This window comes from Melanerpes formicivorus, unplaced genomic scaffold (assembly GCF_026170545.1).
Source record: "Melanerpes formicivorus ecotype bairdi unplaced genomic scaffold, bMelFor1.0.p_v2 SCAF_1, whole genome shotgun sequence".
Taxonomy (NCBI): domain Eukaryota; kingdom Metazoa; phylum Chordata; class Aves; order Piciformes; family Picidae; genus Melanerpes; species Melanerpes formicivorus.
The window spans coordinates 31,564,808-31,584,184 of NW_027142353.1; the positions used below are offsets into that span (position 1 = coordinate 31,564,808).

The window sequence follows — 19,377 nt, forward strand, 5'->3', positions numbered from 1 at the left end:
GATTCTGGCTGCTTGACAAAGCAAACAAATCATGGCTGTGACAAGGCTCTAATTTGCTTTCTCTATTTGCCATCCTGAATTTGAGGGAGAAAGAATTTGGGGGGAGGGGATAAGTTGAAACTTAATTATTAAGAAGTGATCCAGTTTCCAAGGGCTCTGCTTTGGTGGATGGCTAAGGTGCTTCCAGATTCTAAAGTGCAGGACTCTCCAAACATGAGAAATGAGTGTGACTGGAGGTTTCTTCATCATTCACCTCTAAAAGTCTTAGAATTACAGAATCACAGAACTGGTTTTGTTGGAAGAAACCTTTCAGACCATCAAGTGCAACCATTAGCCCAGCACTGCCACCTCACCACTAAACCATGGCCCTCAGCACCACATCTCCACAGCTTTTCAATCCCTCCAGGGATGGGGACTCCACCACCTCCCTGGGCAGCCTTGATGACCCTTTTAGGGAAGAAAGTGTTCTTCATCAAACTGCTGCAGCAGGTCCAGAGGAGGCCATGAAGATGATCAGAGGGCTGGAGAACCTCCCTATGGGGACAGGCTGAGGGAGTTGGGGTTGGTTAGCCTGGAGAAGAGAAGGCTCCAGGGAGATTTTAGAGCAGCCTTCCAGTACCTGAAGAAGGCTACAGGAGAACTGGAGAGGGACTTTTAATAAGGGCTGGGAGTGTCAGGACCAGGGGAAATGGATTGAAGATGGAAAAGGGGAGATTGAGACTGTGGCAAGACATTGGAACAGGTTACCCAGGGAGGCTGTCGATGCCTCCCCTCTGGATGTGTTCAAGGTCAGGTTCTATGAGGCCTTGAGCAGCCTGGGCCAGTGGGAGGTGTCCCTGCTCTTGGCAAGGGGATTTGGAAGTGGATGACCTTTAAAGTCCCTTCCAACCTAAACCGTTCTATGAATCTATGAATCACGTCCAACCTAAACCTCCCCTGGAGTAACCTGAAGACATTTCCTATTGTCCTATTGCTGGTTACTCAAGAGGAGCTCAACCCCCACACTGCTCCAACCTCCTTTCAGAGAGTTGAGGAGAGCCAGAAGGTCTCTCCGCAGCCTCCTTTTCTCCAGACTCAACAACTTGTTGATAAGACTTGTTCTCTAGACCCTTCATGAGCTTCATTGCTCTTCTTCGGGCAAGCTCCAGCATCTTGCAGTGTGCAACCACAGCCAGAAGAATGCAATCTGGGTGGCAAGAGGAAAAGTTCTCCCCAAGAGAAGTGTCTAGTTTCTTTTAACTCAGTGCCACTCAGCAGGAACCAAAAATAACAACCCTTCAGTTCTGTCATGATGTTGGAAGCCTGGCAACTTCTATATGCTGAAGGTATTCAGTGACCAAGGATCATTCAGTTTCAAACTTACCCTGCTGGAAGTCTCCAGTAGGAACTGGAATGTGTTTTGTACAGCTTGGCATGTCTCTAGTTCAGTCCTGCTGAATGCCATTAAATAATCCTTAAGGTGATCATAGACATTTCCATCCAGAGCCTGTAAGAGGGAAATACAAGAAGAAAATTAAGAATATTCATGTGGAGAACCACAAGATCAGAGATGAAAGAATGGCTCAGGTTGGAAGGGACCTCAGAGATCATCTACTCCACTCTCCACACTATGCCCCCCTAGGGATATCTCTCAACTAGACTCAGCTGCTCAAGGCCTCACCCAACCTGGACTTGAACACCTCCAGGAAGGAGACATCCACAGACTCCCTGGCAACCTGTTCCAGAATCTCACCACCCTCGTGCTGAAGAACTCCTTCCTCATCTTCAGTCTAACCCTGCTATGCCTCAGCTTCGGAACATTCCTGCTTGGCCTGGCTCTAGACAGTCTTAGGAAAAGTCCCTCTGAAGCCTTCCTGCAGGATCCCTTCAGCTATTGGAAAGCAGCTCTGAGGTCCCCTCAGGGTCTTCTCCAGGCTGAAGAACTTCAGCCTCTTTTGCAACCTATTCCAGGGTTTCCTACTGTAGAACTTATTCCTACGATCCAGTCTAGCCCTTTTCTCCCTCAGCTTCAACCCATTTCCCCTAGTCCTATTGCTAGACACCCTCCAGCCTTCCTAATGCTGGAAGGGACCTCCAGAGATCATCAAACCCAACCCCCCTACAGAGCAAGATCACTTGGAGCAACTAAAGCCAGCGTGACACAACCCAGGCACGTCTGGCAGGCACCAAAACCCACGGCTCCAGCATGTGGGGAGCTGCAAAACCTCCTCATGGTTGCCCAGAGAACGTGACATCCCATCAGTCAGGGGATTAGAAAGCTGGGGTGGCTCCAAATTGTCTCTTCATGCTATAAAAATGGTAATTATTCCATCGAGCTGGATAGGTTGAGAGTAAAAGAAGGAAGGAAAGGCTGCGAGGTGCCGAAGGGCTCCAAGAGCAATTAACATTCAGGTGGCACTGTCTTAATCTGCATCTCATTAGCTTACAAACTCTCTGACCCAATCCATTCCACATCACAATTTAGCTTTGAAATCCCAAAAAAAAGGCTTTTCCTTGAAAGGGATAACAGAGGGGAAAAAAAATAAGGGAGTATTTCCAAATAAGGGAGTATTTCCAACCCCCCCCCAAGCAGGTTATCCTTCCACAAAGGCTTTTGTTCTCTTCCTGAATCCCCGAGGATTACTCAAGCACTTGCTGTACTACAATCAGAGCTGTCTTGTTATCAAGCTCAAAAGGAAATCAAGATCTTCTTCTTTAAAACAAAGCTGACATCAGAACTAAGATGATCTGAGCTTCAGAGGAAGAGTCTTAGGAGGTTTAACAAAGCAAAGTGCTGGGTCCTGCACCTGGGTCACAACCACCTTGCGAACGCTGCAGGATTGCGGTGGAGTGGCCTGGAAACTACCTGGCAGAATAGGACCTTGAGGGTGCTGGTGGACAGGCAGCTGAACAGTGTGCCCAGCTGGCCAAGAAGGCCATCAGAATCCTGGCCTGGATCAGCTATGGTGTGGCCAGCAGGAGCAGGGAAGTGATTGTGCCCCTGGACTCAGCACTGGGGAGGCTACATGTGAAGTCCTGGGTTCAGTTTTTGGCCTCTCATTCCAAGCAGGACACAACCTCCCTGAGCAGCCAATTCCAGAGTCTCACCACCCTCACACTGAAGAACTTCTTCCTCAGCTCCAGTCTGACCCTGCTCTGCCTCAGCTTCAAACCATTCCCCCTTGGCCTGGCTCTAGACACCCTCAGCAAAAGTCCCTCTGCAGCCTTCCTGCAGGATCCCTTCAGCTATTGCAAGGCAGCTCTGAGGTCCCCCTGGAGCCTTCTCTTCTCCAGGCTGAACAGCCCCAGCTCCCTCAGCCTGGCCTCAGAGCAGAGCTGCTGCAGCCCTTGGATCATCTTTGTGGCCTCGTCTCTTGCCCTGCTGCCCACACTCCTCTGGCTGCAGCCCAGCACACAGCTGCCTGCTGGGCTGCCTGAGGGCACTGCTGGCTCCTGGGGAGCTTCTCAGCACCCAACACCCCCAAGTCTCTTTCTTCAGGGCTGCTCTCACCCCGCTCTGCACCCAGCCTGGCTTTGTGCCTGGGCTTGGCCTGACCCAGCTGCAGGCCCTTGCAGTGTGACTTGTTGGCCCTCATGCAGCTGTCCCTGGCCCAATTCAAATCCATCAAATTACTTATGGAAACAGGACAGGATGAGACAAGAATATTTTTCTGATTTCAACACAAAGTATCAAGTACAATCATAGCATCACAGAGTGGTTTGGGTTGGAAGAGATCTTCCAATCCAAGGTTGTCTAGTCCAACCCCCTGAAGTCAACAGGGACATCTGCAACTAGAGCAGGTTGCTCAGAGCCCCAGATGACCTGACCTGGAATGGTTCCAGGGAAGCAGCATCTCCCACCTCTCTGGGACAGGGTCACATTACCTTCAGCATAACAAATGTCTTAGTCTCTCCAGTCTAAATCTCCCTCTTGTAGTTTGAAACCTTCACCCTCATCCTATCACTACAAGCTCTGCTAAACTGCCCCTACCCACCTTTCTTACAGACTCCTTTTAAATACTGAAAAGTAGTGAAGGTCCCTCTGGAGCCTTCTCTTTTCCAGGCTGCACAACCCCAACTCTCTCAGCATGGCTTCCCAGCAGAGGGCTTCCAGCCCTCCCATCATTGCTGTTGTCTCCTCTAGTCATGCTCCAACAGGTCCCTGTCTGTGCTGAGCTCTCCAGAGCTTTTGCAAGTTGATGCAACTCAACAGTTGACTTCTCCGCTAACTTTGGCCTACACTGAGCACTAAGAATCACAGAATGGTCTGAGTTGGAAGGGACCTTAAAGATCATCTAACTCCAAGCCCTCTGCAATGGGCAGGGACACCTTCCATGAGCCCTGACAAATACTTAGGAGGCTGCCACTGCAGCTGGAAACAATGGAGCTGATGTTGAAGGCAAAGAATTTCCTTACATGGGTGGAGGGAACAGAACAGAATTAGACTTGACCCTACCCCACCCTGCCTACAGCCTGAAAATAAAAAGATAAGGAGAAGTTTCAAAGGACCTGAACAAAAATCATTGTGTTTGTGGAGGGAGAGCCTGGGATAGCCTCATGGCTATCTGAGATATTTTCATGCTTGGTAATCAAAGCAACCCCCCCAAATTTAAAGGGAGATTTGAATCCTGGATGCTGCCTTCCATCTATTTTAGGTTGCCTGTTAAAAACTTCATTCCAATTCTTAGCCCTCTACATTCTCACCTACATTACAAACCCTGAAAAATCCATCCCTGGCCTCATTTGTGTTGAAAATCACCTGCAGCCCACAGTGAACAGGGACTCTGTTGTTCATAGAAGCTTAGAATTGCTTTGGTTTGGAAAAGCTCTCTCAGATCATTGAGTCAGCCTTCAAGCCAACACCACCATGGCCATCAAACCATGTCCCCAAGTGCCATCTTCACAGCTTCTTGAACACATCCAGGGATGGTGACTCCACCAACTCCCTGGACAGCCTGTTCCAATCCTGTAGTATCTGTAACACTAAATCTTTTCATACTTACTATTAAAAATGAATCAATAACAACAATGACCTAGCAAGCATGTAGAGTGAAGCTTTCAGTGTGTGTGTGTGTCTGTGTCTCTGTGTGTGTGTGTGTCTCTGTGTATGTGTGTGTGTGTGTGTGTGTGTGTGTGTGTGTGTATGTGTTCAAAACTCACACCTCTGAATCCATTCCACTGATGATCTCTGAGGTGTGGCCTGGAAATTTTCAGTTCCATGATTGTGCTAAATGAATCATGGAATGGTTTGGGTTGGAAGGGACCTTAAAGCTCATCCAGTTCCAACCCCCCCTGCCATGGGCAGGAACACCTCCCACCAGATCAGGTTGCTCAAGGCCTCATCCAACCTGGCCTTGAACACCTCCAGGGAGAAGGCATCCACAGCCTCCCTGGGCAACCTGTTCTAGTGTCTTATCACCCTCACTGTCAAGAGTTTCTTCCTAATCCCCAGCCTCAATCTCCCCTTTTCTAGCTTCAATCCATTTCCCCTGGCTGTGTCACTCCCACTCCAAGTCCTTGTGAAATGTCTGTCCCCAGCTCTCCTGTAGCCCCCTTCAGGTACTGGAAGGCTGCTCTAAGGTCTTCCTGGAGCCTTCTCTTTTCTTCTCCAGGCTGAACAGCTCCAGCTGTCTCAGCCTGTCCCCATAGGGAGGTTCTCCAGCTCTCTGATCATTTTCATGGCCTCCCCTGCACCTGCTCCAACAGCTCCATGTCCTTGTGCAGGGGGAACCAGAACTGGACGCTCCAGGTGGGGTCTACAAAGGAGAGAGCATTTACCTATTGAGGGAAGATTCAGACTAGATAGAAGAAGAAAGTTTTTTTCAGTGAGTGTGGTGAAACACTGACCCAGGCTGCCCAGAGAGGTGGGAGATGTCCCATCCCTTGAGCCATTCCAGGTCAGCTTTACTGGGGATTGAGCAACCTCCTCTAGTGGAAAATGTCCCTACTGACTGCAGGGGGGGGTGCACTGGATGAGCTTTAGAAGTCCCTTCCAATCCAACCTGTGATTTTAACATCTCATCTACAACCCAGAAGACAAAGTCACAATCACAGAATTGTCAGGGTTGGAAAGGACCTTAAGGATCATCCAATTCCAACCCCCTTGCCATGGGCAGGGACACCTCGCACCAGACAGGGTTGCTCACAGCCACATCCAGCCTGGCCTTAAAAATCCTCCAGAGCTGAGGCTTCCACCACAAATGAAATCAGCTGGCTTTGCTGGCCTCAGCAGTATCCCCATCAGTGCTATGTAATAGCATTTCCCAAGGACACTGGGAGAGAAAGGAAGGAAGGAAGGTCAGGAAAGCCCATCCTCTTCAGTTACCAGTTACATTCCACAGTGATCTTCCCTTAAAAATGCTGATTTCTGGCAGTAAATTATTCCAGGCATCCACTTCCCCTGCTAGAGAAGAGCAACTTGCTTGCTGCAGGTCTTTTCTAATTCTTTCCTCACTGCTCAGATCCTCTACTTCTCCATCCAGACATCCTCACATCAAAGCAAATCAAATCTGGGACCGTTTGTCAACAAAACATGACAACTTCTATAGAAAAATCACCAACAAACCGAAGATCCAAGCCATGGCAGTGTCCCTGAACAGCCTCCCTGCACCTGACATCCAACCAGCTCGAGCTTCTGCATCCCTCACTCACTGCAATCCAGGAGGAACAACTGTGTGGTGTCTTCAGTCATCACTATGGTGAAGTCTGAAGCTTGACTTAAATGTCACAGGATGTCTGCTGCCCAGCCTGCCCTTCACAGGCTCAGCAGCTGATAAAAATCCTTCCTCCCCGCCGCTATACCATATGGGAAAACAAGAGAGAGTTGCTAATGAAAGCTGAGGACAAAAAACCCTACCCTAGAATCACAGAATTGTCAGGGTTGGAAAGGATTTCAAGGATCATCCAGTTCAAACCCCCCTGCCATGGCCAGGGACACCTCACACCACAGCAGGTTGCTCACAGCCACCTCCAGCCTGGCCTTCAAAACCTCCAGGCATGAGGCTTCCACCACCTCCCTGGGCAACCTGTGCCAGGCTCTCACCACCCTCATGGGGAAGAACTTCTTCCTAACATCCAATCTCAATCTACCCATTTTTAGTTTTGCTTCATCCCCCCCTAGTCCTACCACTCCCTGACACCCTAAAAAGTCCCTCCCCAGCCTTCCTGTAGGCCCCCTTCAGATACTGGAAGGCCACAATAAGGTCTTCTCAGAGCCTTCTCCTCTCCAGACTGAACAGCCCAAAATCTCTCAGCCTGTCCTCATGGGAAAGAAGCTCCAGCCCGCTGCTCATCCTCATGGCCCTTCTCTGGACACCTTCCAGCACCTCCACACCCTCTGGATCAAAGAGTTGGTGTCGGAGTTCCTCAGCCTACAAGGAGAAAAGAGGAGCTATGCTTGGCTCCTTGAAATCAGAATATCAAGAGTCTGTGATTTCCTCTCATCACTTGTTAGTAAAAAGAACAGACTGACCACCACCTCACTCCAACCCCCTTTCAGGAAGTTGTAGAGAACCGGAAGTTCTCTCCTCAGCCTCCTCTTCTCTCTTCTGACCAACCCCAGCTCCCTCTGCTTGCTCCTCACAAGTCAGTAGAGCCTTACAGTGGCATCCAGTGCAAGCCAGTGTTAAACTAAGGCCAAATAAATCACAGAATCACATCACAGAAGCATGGTGGGGATTGGAAGGAACTTATGGAGATGATCCAGTCCAAGCCCTCTGCTAAAGCAGGGCACCCACAGCAGCTTGCACAGGATCACAATGGCCCAGTGGAATTGGAAGCTCTCCAGAGAAGTACTCTCCACAACCTCTCTGGGCAGCCTGTTCCAGGCCTCCAGCATGCTCACACCAAAGAAGTTCCTCCTCATGTTCAGACAGAACCTCCTCACTTCCAGTTTGTGCCCATTGCCCCTTGTCCTGTCACTAAGCATCACTGAAAAGTGTCTGGCCCCAGCCTCTTGCCTCCTACCCTTTAGATGCTGATAAGCATTGAGACCTTTAAAGGTCCCTTCCAACCTACAGAGTTCTATGACTCTAAACTACAGGTGGACATCCAACTGTCCTGGGTACCTCAGTTATCCTCAGCTCCTGCAGTACACAGCTGCATAGAATCATAGATTCACAGAATGGTTGGGAGGGACCTTAAGGATCATCCAGTTCCAACCCCCTGCCATGGGCAGGGACACCTCCCACCAGACCAGGTTGCTCAAGGCCTCATCCAGCCTGGCCTTGAGCACTTCCAGGGAGGAGGCATCCACTGCCTCCCTGGGCAACCTGCTCCAGTGTTTCACCACTCTCACTCTAAAGAATTCCTTCCTCATCTCCAGTCTCAACCTCCCCTCTTCCAGCTTCAATCCATTGCCTCTCATCCTATCACTGCAAACCCTTGTCAGAAGTCCCTCCCCAGCTCTCCTGGAGCCCCCTTCAGGTACTGGAAGGCTGCTCTAAGGTCTCATAGAGCCTTCTCTTCTCCAGACTGAGAGGATATTTCAGTTTCCTTCTCATTTCCTCCCAGCCTAGAGCAGGAGCTTTCATCCTGGTTAGGCCACACCTCGAGTACTGTGTCCAGTTCTGGGCCCCTCAGTTTAGGAAGGAGGTTGACTTGCTGGAACGAGTCCAGAGAAGGGCAACGAAGTTAGTGAGGGGCTTGGAACACAAGCCCTATGAGGAGAGACTGAGGGAGCTGGGGCTGCTTAGCCTGGAGAGGAGGAGACTCAGGGGTGACCTTATTGCTCTCTACAGCTACCTGAAGGGGGGTTGTAAACAGGCAGAGGTTGGTCTCTTCTCCCAGGCAGCCAGCACCAGAACAAGAGGACACAGTCTCAGGCTGCGCCAGGGGAAGTTCAGGCTGGAGGTCAGGAGGAAGTTTTACACAGAGAGAGTGATTGCCCATTGGAATGGACTGCCTGGGGAGGTGGTGGAATCGCCGTCACTGGAGGTGTTCAGGAGGAGACTTGACAGGGTGCTTGGTTACATGGGTTAGTTGATTGGGTGGTGTTGGGTGATAGGTTGGAAGCGATGATCTTGAAGGTCTCTTCCAACCTGGTTTATTCTATTCTATTCTATTCTATTCTATCCTGGCAAAGAGGAGAACAATAAACCCTAAAGACAACAAGTGCCCTGGCTTCTCTTTGCTTCCCTTTCAGCTCCCTGCTCAGAACCACACGTGGCACTTTCCCTTACCCCAAGAGCTTTCTAGTTTCTGGTGTCCATGGTTTTGGGCTTGTTTTCAAGTTCTTTGTCTGCTCTCATGAGTCACTTGATGATTGCTCTGCACATCAGTTTGTTCCTTTACAATTTGGGCAGGGCCATTGTCTTTAATGACCAAACCTTTGCTGCTGGTGCACTCAAGTCTGCTCTAAGCACAACAAAACAGGGAATGGCCTCCAACAGATGTTCATCACCCTCCCCCAGGCCCCAGACAATGTCTCTTTAAAACAAGGATGAGCAAAATGAAAGATAAGAGGAAATTCTCCTTCTACATTAGCCTGCACAGAGCCCTGCAGCTGGCACATTGGATAGGGAGGGTCTGCTAGGTGACCACAGGCATGGATGGAAATCTCCTTTAGTTTTCCCAACTCAGCTTTTTTATACATTGTTCCTCCTCCCCCTTGCTCAAGACCAGGCTGAGGGAGGCCTTGAGCCACCTGGTCTGGCAGAAGGTGGGTTGGCAGGGGGTTGGAACTAGGTGATCTTCAGGGCTCATTCCAACCCAAACCATTCTAGGATTCTAGAATAAATTGCCCTGATGAGACTGACTTTGCTCTTGGATTTCTTCCTTCTTGGGGGGAACACAAAAATATCATCCTGGTTCCAATCCAAGACTCAGAAGAAGATTTTGTGGCAGACAGTCATCGTCACGTTATTTCATATCTGAAGACTACTCAGCATGGTTCCTGCCAAGAGTATTTGGCTTCCTTCACATGGAATGATCTCTTCAAATCACTCAGCATTTTGCCACTGACTTCTGCTGTTCATGCTGACCACAGCAGCAGCAGCAGCAGCAGCACCATCATCATCATCATCACCATCATCATCATCTTCATCATCATCATCATGTAGTTAGGAAGAAGTTCTTCCCCATGAGGGTGGTGAGACACTGGCACAGGTTGCCCAGGGAGGTGGTGGAAGCCTCATGCCTGGAGAATTTTAAGGCCAGGCTGGATGTAGCTGTGAGCAACCTGCTGTAGTGTGAGGTGTCCCTGCCCATGGCAGGGGATTGGATCTGGCTGATCCTTGAGGTCCCTTCCAACCCTGACAATTAAGGGGGTTGGAACTAGATGATCTTTAAGGTCCTTTCCAACCCATTCTGTGACTCTGTTGGGCTATAAGTATTCATTCCACAGATGAAACACCATAAGTATTCATGCCACAGATGAAACACCCTTGTCTCAGACACAAGAGCTCTAGAGGGCAAGTCTCCAAACCTCTGTTCTACAAAAGTACAGACAGAAGGAAAAGCTTCTTGACTTTGAGAGTGCCTGCAGCAGGCTGCCCAGAGAGGTTGTGGAGTCTCCTTCTCTGGAGAGCTTCCAAGCCCACCTGGCCACTGTGATCCTGGGCAAGCTGCTGTTCCTCCTCATGTTTAGATGGAACTTCTTGTGATCAAGTTTGTGGCTGCTGCCCGTTGTCCTGTCCCTGGGCACCACTGAACACAGCCTGGTCCCATCCTGCTGCCACCCTCCCTTGAAGTATGGCTCAGCACTGATGGAATCTCCCCCCAGGCTGCTCTTCTCCAGACTAAACATCCCCAATTCTCTCAGCCTTTCCTCATCAGAGATGTTCCAGGCCCCTTGGCATCTTTCTAACCCTTTGCTGCACCCTCTCCAGCAAATCCCTGTCCCAGTTGAACTCTGGAGCCCAGGACTGATCCAAATACTCCAGATGTGGCCTCACCAGAGCAGAGCAGAGTAGAGGGGGAGGAGAACCTCCCTCAGCCTGCTGCTGGCAGAGATGAAAACTGGACATGATTTTCAGGCTGATCTAAATGCTCTTAACAAGTCCCACTGACATCTGAAAGGACCAAACCAAACTGAAACTATTTGGGGGAAGTTTTTGTAATCTCCAAAAATGAGCTACATGTCCTTAGAAAGGAAACCAGCTCAAGAGTCACAGCTCTGTGATTATGGTGACAATTATAGAAGCAGGGAACAATGAAAGACAATTGTCTTGGACAATCAAGGGACCAACATCACAGGGCCCTGGCCAAAGGTAGAGCAGCTGCACTGCAGCACAGCAGATTAATCCCTGTTTCTCCAAATATCCCTTGGGAATTCCAGCTGCCAATTATGCTTTATTACTTTTATGAGTCCATTCTCACTCCTCCCCAGGGGAATCACCCTCACAATTTATTCATGCTCTCCTTATAAGTCCCAGAGAGGGAGCAGAAAGATAATTTTAGGCTGAAGGCTGCAATTAAAAATACTGGGAAAGGTTTCTCCCTTCAAAGAGATTCCCCTAACCCCCACCACAAAGCCTGACACAAAAGGTGCTGGAGGAGGTCCAGAGGACAACCAAGAACTGGATGAGGATTGGCTCCAGAACAGTCTGGAGGAGAAGGCCTTGGGGGTGTCAGCTGGTGAGAAACTCCCCAGGAGCCAGCAATGGTCGCTGGCAGCCCAGCAGGCAGCTGTGTGCTGAGCTGCATCCAGAGCAGGGAGAGCAGCAGCACAGGGAGGGGATTCTGCCTCTCTGCTCTGCTCAGCCCCCTCCTGCAGCACTGCCTCCACTTCTGCTGCCCCCAGCACAATGACATGGAACTGCTGGTCCAGAAGAGGCCACCGAGATGGTCAGAGGGCTGGAGAACTTCCAATATAGGGACAGGCTGAGAGAGCTGGGGCTGTTTGGCCTGGAAAAGAGAAGAGAAGGCTCCAGGGAGACCTTAGAACAGTCTTCCAGTACCTGAAGGGGGCTACAGGAGAGTTGGGGAGGGACTTTTGACAAGGGCTGGGAGTGATGAGGGGCAATGGCTTGGAGCTGGAAGAGAAGAGATTGAGCCTGGAGATTAGGAAGAAATTCTTTGCAGTGTGGGTGGGGAGACACTGGCACAGGTTGCCCAGGGAGGCTGTGGATGTCCTCTCCCTGGAGGTGTTCAAAGCCAGTTTGGATGAGGCCTTGAGCAACCTGGGCTGGTGGGAGGTGTCCCTGCCCATGGCACTGGGAGTTGGAACTGGATGAACTTTAAGGTCCCTTCAGTGATCATCTGTAAAATCCCATTGCAGGTTTTCCCCACCAGCCCCTTTTCTGAAGTGCTGTCTGTCAAAATGCCAGGGGATAACTTGCTGATGAGTCACCAGAATCATCCAGAAATAGCTTTACTGTCCCGTGACATCTGACCCGTGTTTTCAGAGCCTTCCACTGCCCTGATTGCGAGGTTGGGCTTTGCTATGCTCTGTTCTTACACTGTACTCTCCTCATCCATGGAGAGGGAAAACAGAATCATGGAATGGGTTGGGTTGGAAGGGACCTTTCAAGGTCATCCAGTTCAAGCCCCCTGCAGTCAGCAGGGACATCTGCAACTGCAGCAGGTTGCTCAGACCCCCCAAACAACCTGACCTGGAATGGTTCTAGGGATGGAGCATCTCCCACCTCTCTGGGCAGACTGGGACAGGCTCTTGCCATCCTCAGAATAAAAACCCTCTTCCCTATATCCAGTTTGAACTCCTCTTTTATTTTCAAACCATGCCCCTTGTCCTGTCACCACAGGCCCTGCTCAGAAGTCTGTGCCCAGCTTTCTTCTCAGACTCTTCAAGTACTGAAAGCCTGCAAGAAGGTCTCCCAGGAGCATTCACTTCTGCAGGCTGAACAACCCCAACTCTCTCAGCCTGGCCTCACAGCAGAGGGCTTCCAGCCTTCCCATCACTGCTGTGACCTCCTCTGGTCCTGTTTCAACAGATCCCTGTCTGTGCTGTGCTGAGGACTCCAGGTTTGGACACCATACTCCCAATACTAGAAACAAGCAACATTTTGGACCAAATCCTTAAACAAGGACTTGAGTTGTGGTTAGCCACAAGATGAGAAAGAGCAGATTGGTAACAGGCAGCTGTGACCAGCACTCAGGTTTCCTTCTGTCCACCAGAAATAGCTGTGAGCTCTTTTGTCTCCAGTTAGATTGGAGAGGCTGTGATGAATGAGGTGACTCTTGGCTGTGTTGGGTTCAAGGTTGGCCTCAAGGATCTTCAAGGTATCTACCACAGGCTCACAGGATGTTAGGAGTTGGAAGAGACCTCCAGAGATTGAGTTCAACCTCCCTGCCAGAGCAGGACCATAGAAGCCAGCACAGGTCACACAGGAACACATCCAGATGGGGCTGAAAAGTCTTCAGAGGAGACTCCACAACCTCCCTGGGCAGCCTGTTCCAGGGCTCTGTGACCCTCACAGTGAAGAAGTTCCTCCTCATGTTGAGGTGGAACCTCCTGTGCTGCAGTTTCCATCCATTGCCCCTTGTCCTATCCCAGGGTGCAACTGAGCAGATCCTGTCCCCTCCCTCCTCACCCCCAGCCCTCAGATATTGATAGACATTGATCAGATCCCCTCTCAGTCTTCTCTCCAGACTAACCACCCCCAGGGCTCTCAGCCTCTCCTCACCAGGCAGTGCTCCAGGTCCCTTCAGCATCCTGGTAGCCCTCCCTTGGACTCTCTCCAGCAGATCCCTGTCCCTCCTGAACTGGGGAGCCCAGAACTGGATGCAGTATTCCAGGTGGGGCCTCCCCAGGGCAGAGTAGAAGGGGAGGCGAACCTCCCTGGATCTGCTGGCCACACTCTGCTGAATGCAGGATCCCAGGATCCCATTGGCCTTCTTGGCCACCAGGGCACATTGCTGGCCCATGCAGAACTTGGTGCCCACCAGGACTCCCAGGTTCTTCTGCACAGGGCTGCTCTCCAGCAGATCACTTCCCAGCCTGTCCTGCTGCAGCTTATTCTTCCTTCCCAGCTGCAGGACTCTGCACTTCTCCTTGTTGACCTTCATGATGCTCCTCTCTGCCCAGCTCTCCACTCTGTCCAAGTCTTGCTGAAAGGCTGCACAGCCTACACAATTCTGTGATTGTCTCTTTCAGGCTCTGGTGTAGTGGTTTTGCCACTGAAAATACCAGAAGCCAGCAGAGCTAGTGGTTGAAGTGCCTCTTCCTATCAAGGCCATCAAAATAAAGTCCCTTTGCTTGTGGTTTTGCAGAAGTTGCCACCAGAAGTGGTTTTCTTTCCGGTAGGAAGCTTCTGTTCACTTCCCTGCTGAGGTTTACTCAGAGTCAGCTGGAACAAAATTGCTCAGAATTGTGCTTAGCTCAGATTTAAACTGGGAAGGAGAGGAGACCTCATTGCTCTCTACCCTTATCTGAAAGGACAATATAGAGAGGTTGGTGTTGGTCTCTTCTCACATGGAATTAGTGACAGAGCAAGAGGGAACAGACTCAAGCTGCACCAGGGGAAGTTTAGGATGGATATTAGGAAACACTTTTTCATTGAAAGAATGGTCAGGGATTGGAACAGGCTGCCCAGGGAGGTGGTTGAGTCACCATCCCTGGAGGTGTTCAAGAAATGTGTGGCCAAAGCACTTTGGGACATGGTTTAATTGCCCTAGTGGTGCTTCCATGATTCTATGATCTCTGGGGGGCTTAGCCAGGGTGCACTTGGTAAAGTTATGTTAATGGTTGGACCTGATGATCTCAAAGGTCTTTTCCAACCTGAATGATTCTATGAGGCTGGCAACAGCCTCCCTGCCAGTACCTGAAGGGGGCTACAGGAAGGCTGGAGAGAGACTGTTTGCAGAGGCCTGCAGGGACAGGACAAGAGGCAATGGCTTCAAACTGGAGCGGAGCAGATTTAGATTGGATGTGAGGAACAAGTTCTGCACCATGAGGGTGGTGGAACACTGGAACAGGTTGCCCAGGGAGGTGGTTGTGGCCCCATCCCTGGAGATATTCAAGGTGAGGCTGGACAGGGCTCTGGGCAACCTGAGCTAGTTGGGGCTGTCCTTGCTGACTGCAGAGGGAGTTGGACTGGATGACCTTTGGAGGTCCCTTCCAACCCAGACCATTCAATGATTCACTCATCTTCCATTCAGAGGAATGAAGATGAGACAGCTCTGAATGCTCCTGGAGCATCTGTGAAGCCAAGCTGCTGAGCCCAGCTGACACTGGAGCTAAAGCAACCCATGGCTGCCTTCATTAAAATCAAAAATACTTGTGGCTTGCAGCTCACAAGAAGGGGAATTGAAACACTGGTTCCAGAAATTCCCTCTGCATTTTCAAGAGAGCATTTAGAGGATCTTCAAAGAATAGTTAGTGCTGACTTGATGAAAGAGATTTATAGAAGACCATGGAAACCTCTTGTGACTTGAGGGGCTTGAGTACCTCTCCTATGAAGACGGAGAGAGTTGGGGTTGTGCAGTCTGGAGAAGAGAAGGCTCCAAGGAGACCTTCTTGTGGCCTTCCAGGATCTTCAGGGGGCTACAAGAAAGCTGGGGAGGGACTTCTTAGGGTGTCAGGGAGTGATAGGACTGGGGGGAGTGGATCCAAGTTGGGGAGGGGAGATTTATATTAGACATTAGGAAGAAGTTCTTCCCCATGAGGGTGCTGAGACACTGGCACAGGTTGCCCAGGGAGGTGGTGGAAGCCTCATGCCTGGAGGTTTTGAAGGCCAGGCTGGAGGTGGCTGTGAGCAACCTGCTGTAGTGTAAGGTACCCCTGCCCATGGCAGGGGGGGTTGAAACTGGATGATCCTTATGGTCCCTTCCAACCCTGACAATTCTGTGACTTCAGAACTATTTTATCTTCAGGTTTTCTTTGTTGTTTTGGGCCAAACCTCTCCAATTTAGACAAGCAAATCCCTGGCTGCTTCTAAATAATTTCAATAAGCATTATAACAATAATGTGGATGCAAATTGATTCCTTACAGTGGTGAAATTTCTGTCCAGAAAGAGCACTCAGGGATTGGAACAGGCTGCCCAGTGAGGTGGTGGAGTCCCTATCCCTGTAGGTGTTCAAGAATCATGTGGCCATGGCACTTGGGGACATGGTTTGATGACCATGGTGGGGTTGGGTTGATGCTCACAGATTTGTTGATTCATAGAATGGGCTGGGTTGGAAGGGACCTCAAAGTTCATCCAGTTCCAACTCCCCCTGCCATGGGCAGGGACACCTCCCATCAGCCCAGGTTGCTCAAGGCCTCATCCAGCCTGGCCTTGAACACTTCCAGGGAGGGGACATCCACAGCCTCCCTGGGCAACCTGTTCCAGTGTCTCCCCACCCTACCTGTCAAGAATTTCTTCCTAATCTCCAGGCTGAATCTCCCCCCTTCCACTTTCAATCCATTGTCTCTCACCCTATCACTCCCAGCCCTTGTCAAAAGTCCCTCCACAGCTCTACTGTAGCTCCCTGCAGGTACTGGAAGTTTGCTCTAAGGTCTCCTTGGAGCCTTCTCTTCTCCAGGCTGAACAGCCTCAACTCACCCAGCCTGTCCTCACAGGGGAGGTTCTCCAGCCCTCTGATCATCTTCATGGCCTCCTCTGGACCTGTTCTAACAGTTCTATGACCTTGTCATGCTGGGGGCACCAGAACTGGACTGATCTGCCTGGGACTCGATAATCTCAGAGGTCTTTTGCAACCAAACTAATTCTGTGACTTTGAGATAAAATTGGTTCAGCTTCTCCTGGAGGCCACAGAAGTGGCCACAAATGGACAGAAAGTGGACAGCCATTGCTAGGAGAACCTTCCCGAGACAATTCAAGCTCTTCAGCTACAAATTCAACTTATTTCTCAAGTCCAACAAGAGTCAGCAAAGAACAATTTTTGCCATGCACATCTGGTTCACTTTTTGGGGCATAAATCAAATCATTAACTGCCAACCACCAAGCCTTCACTCTTGGGTCACTGTCCTAATTGCTGCCAGCTTCAGCTGGATCTCATTTCTCCAAGTGGTGTTTGGAATCTGCTGTTTACTTTTGGTTTAAATCATCACTAGAAATGCTTGGGAAGAGCTGTGGATGACTCTGCTGAACAGCACAGATGTCAACATGGCTGCCCCAACAATAAAGAAGGAACCCAGGGGTCATCTAACCATGGACATCCCAGATTTGTTGGCTCCCACACTTGTGCCAGCTGATGGCCAAAAACCCCTCCAGAAACTCAAAGCTGGAGGTCTACAAGAGGAACTTGTTAACAGGGAAGGTGATTTCATAGAATCACAGAATGGTTTGGGTTGGAAGGGACCTTAAAGGTCATCCAGTTCCAACAGCCATGCCAGGGGCTCTTTCCACCAGCCCAGGTTGCTCATGGCCTCATCCAGACCGACTTTGACCACCTCCACAGAGGGGGCATCCACAGCCCCCCTGGGCAACCTGTTCCAGTGCCTCCCCACCCTGCCTGTCAAGAATTTCTTCCTAATCTCCAGTCTCAATCTCCCCTCCTCCAATTTCAATCTATTGTCCCTCATGCTGTCACTCCAAGCCCTTGTCAAAAGTACCTTCAGGTACTGGAAGGCCAGGAGAAGGTCCCCCCAGACCTTTCTCTTCTCCAGACTTAACAGCACCACCTCTCCCAGTCTGTAAGTATAGAAGAGAATCACAGAATTGTTCAGGTTGGAAGAGACCTTTAAGATCATGGAGTCCAACCCTTAACCCAGCACAGCCAGGTCACCTCTAAACCATGCTCCTCAGCCACATATACACAGCTTTATAACCTCTCCAGGGATGGGGACTCCACCACTTCCTTAGTGATGTACCAGGACTTGACAACCCTTCTCCAGAGACCTTCCAGACCCATCTGGATGTGTTCCTGGGTGTCAGGAGGATGGGGCCAGGCTTTACTCTGTGGTGCCTAATGGCAGGGCAAGGCCTAATTAGGCATGAACTTGAATATAAGAAGTTCCATCTAAACATGAGGAGGAACTTTTTAATTTGAAGGTGCCAGAGCCCTGGAGCAGGCTGCCCAGAGAGGTGGTGGAGTCACCATCTTTGGAGACATTCAAAACCTACCTGGACATGTTCCTGTGCAGCCTGCTCTAGGTGACCCTGCCTTGGCAGGAGGGCTGTACTGGGTGATCTCTGCATGTCCTTTCCAATCCCTACCTATGATTCTGTGAGGACTGTTAATGTCTCCAGGTCATTGCTTAGGCTGAGAAAACTCAGTTTTCTCAGTGTCTTTGCTTCCACCATGTGCTCCAGGTCCATGACTCAGCATGCCCACTTGGTGTTCCCTTGCAGGACTTCTAGCACTATTCACATTCCTCTTGGGCTCCTCAGTTCAGGAGGGGCAGGGATCTACATGAGAGAGTCCAAATGAGGGCTACAAGGAAGATTAAGGGACTGGAGCACTGCCTGGTGAGGAAAGGCTGAGGGACCTGGGGCTGCTTAGCCTAGAGAAGACTGAGAGGAGATTTAATAAATGTCTATAACTATCTGAGGGCTGGGGGTGAGGAGGGAGGGGACAGGATCTGCTCAGTTGTGCCCTGGGATAGGACAAGGGGCAATGGATGGAAACTCCAGCACAGGAGGTTCCACCTTAACACAAGGAGGAACTTCTTCAGTGTGAGGGTCACAGAGCCCTGGCACAGGCTGCCCAGAGAGGTTGTGGAGTCTCCTTCTATGGAGACTTTCCAGACCCATCTGGATGTGTTCCTGTGTGACCTGCACCAGATTGTATGGTCCTGCTCCGGCAGGGAGGTTGGACTGGATGACCTTTGGAGGTCCCTTCCAACCCCCAGCATCCTGTGATCCTCCTCATGACTGCCATCTCATTCCTCAGAAGCCAGGCAGGTCCCTTCCTCTAGTAGAACACTTTGTGACAGAGCTCAAAACCCAGCAAGGATGTCACCATGGTGCAGACCTTCAGAGCCTGGACTTTCAGAGCCTGATCTCTTGAACTCAACAAGGAGAGGCTGTAACACATCTTGATAGCTTCAGCCATGTGGTAAGGAAAATGCTGCTCCAGGGACATTGCTGAACATGGAATTGCTCTTTCAAGCTGTCCTATCATGAGAGCTCTGAGCCAAACTAAACAACTACACTTCCTCATAGCAATCAAAAGGGAAAGCACAGGAGAAACAGGAAGGGTGACTGATGCTTACAAGACAACAAAATAAGCCCTTGTAGAAACCACAAAGATAGGAAAAAACAAAACCCACCAGCAAAGCACACCAGGTTTAGACATCACTCCTCCAACACAGTCCTCCAACACCAAAGACCATGCTAGGTACAAGAGAGTCCAGCTCAGAGCCACATAAGTGCTGAAGGCAGTGGAACACCTCCCTGATGAGGACAGGCTGAGGTCCCTCTGAAGATCATCTAGTCCAAATCCCCTGCTAAAGCAGGGTCACCCACAGCAGGCTGGAGACTATCTAATCCAACCCTCCTGCTAAAGCAGGGTCACCCACAGCAGGTTGCCCAAGATCACAATGTGCATCTGGG

General features: G+C 50.3%; 1 protein-coding gene across 2 annotated transcripts in view; it reads right to left on the reverse strand.

The window, feature by feature from the left end:
- FCHSD2 (FCH and double SH3 domains 2) overlaps positions 1-19,377 on the reverse strand; it is a 241,138-nt gene that overhangs the window by 70,740 nt on the left and 151,021 nt on the right. For both annotated transcript variants that reach the window (XM_068139183.1, XM_068139192.1), the window contains exon 9: positions 1,364-1,486. In XM_068139183.1, coding sequence (XP_067995284.1) covers positions 1,364-1,486 — 123 coding nt within the window. The remainder of the gene's footprint in view (positions 1-1,363; positions 1,487-19,377) is intronic.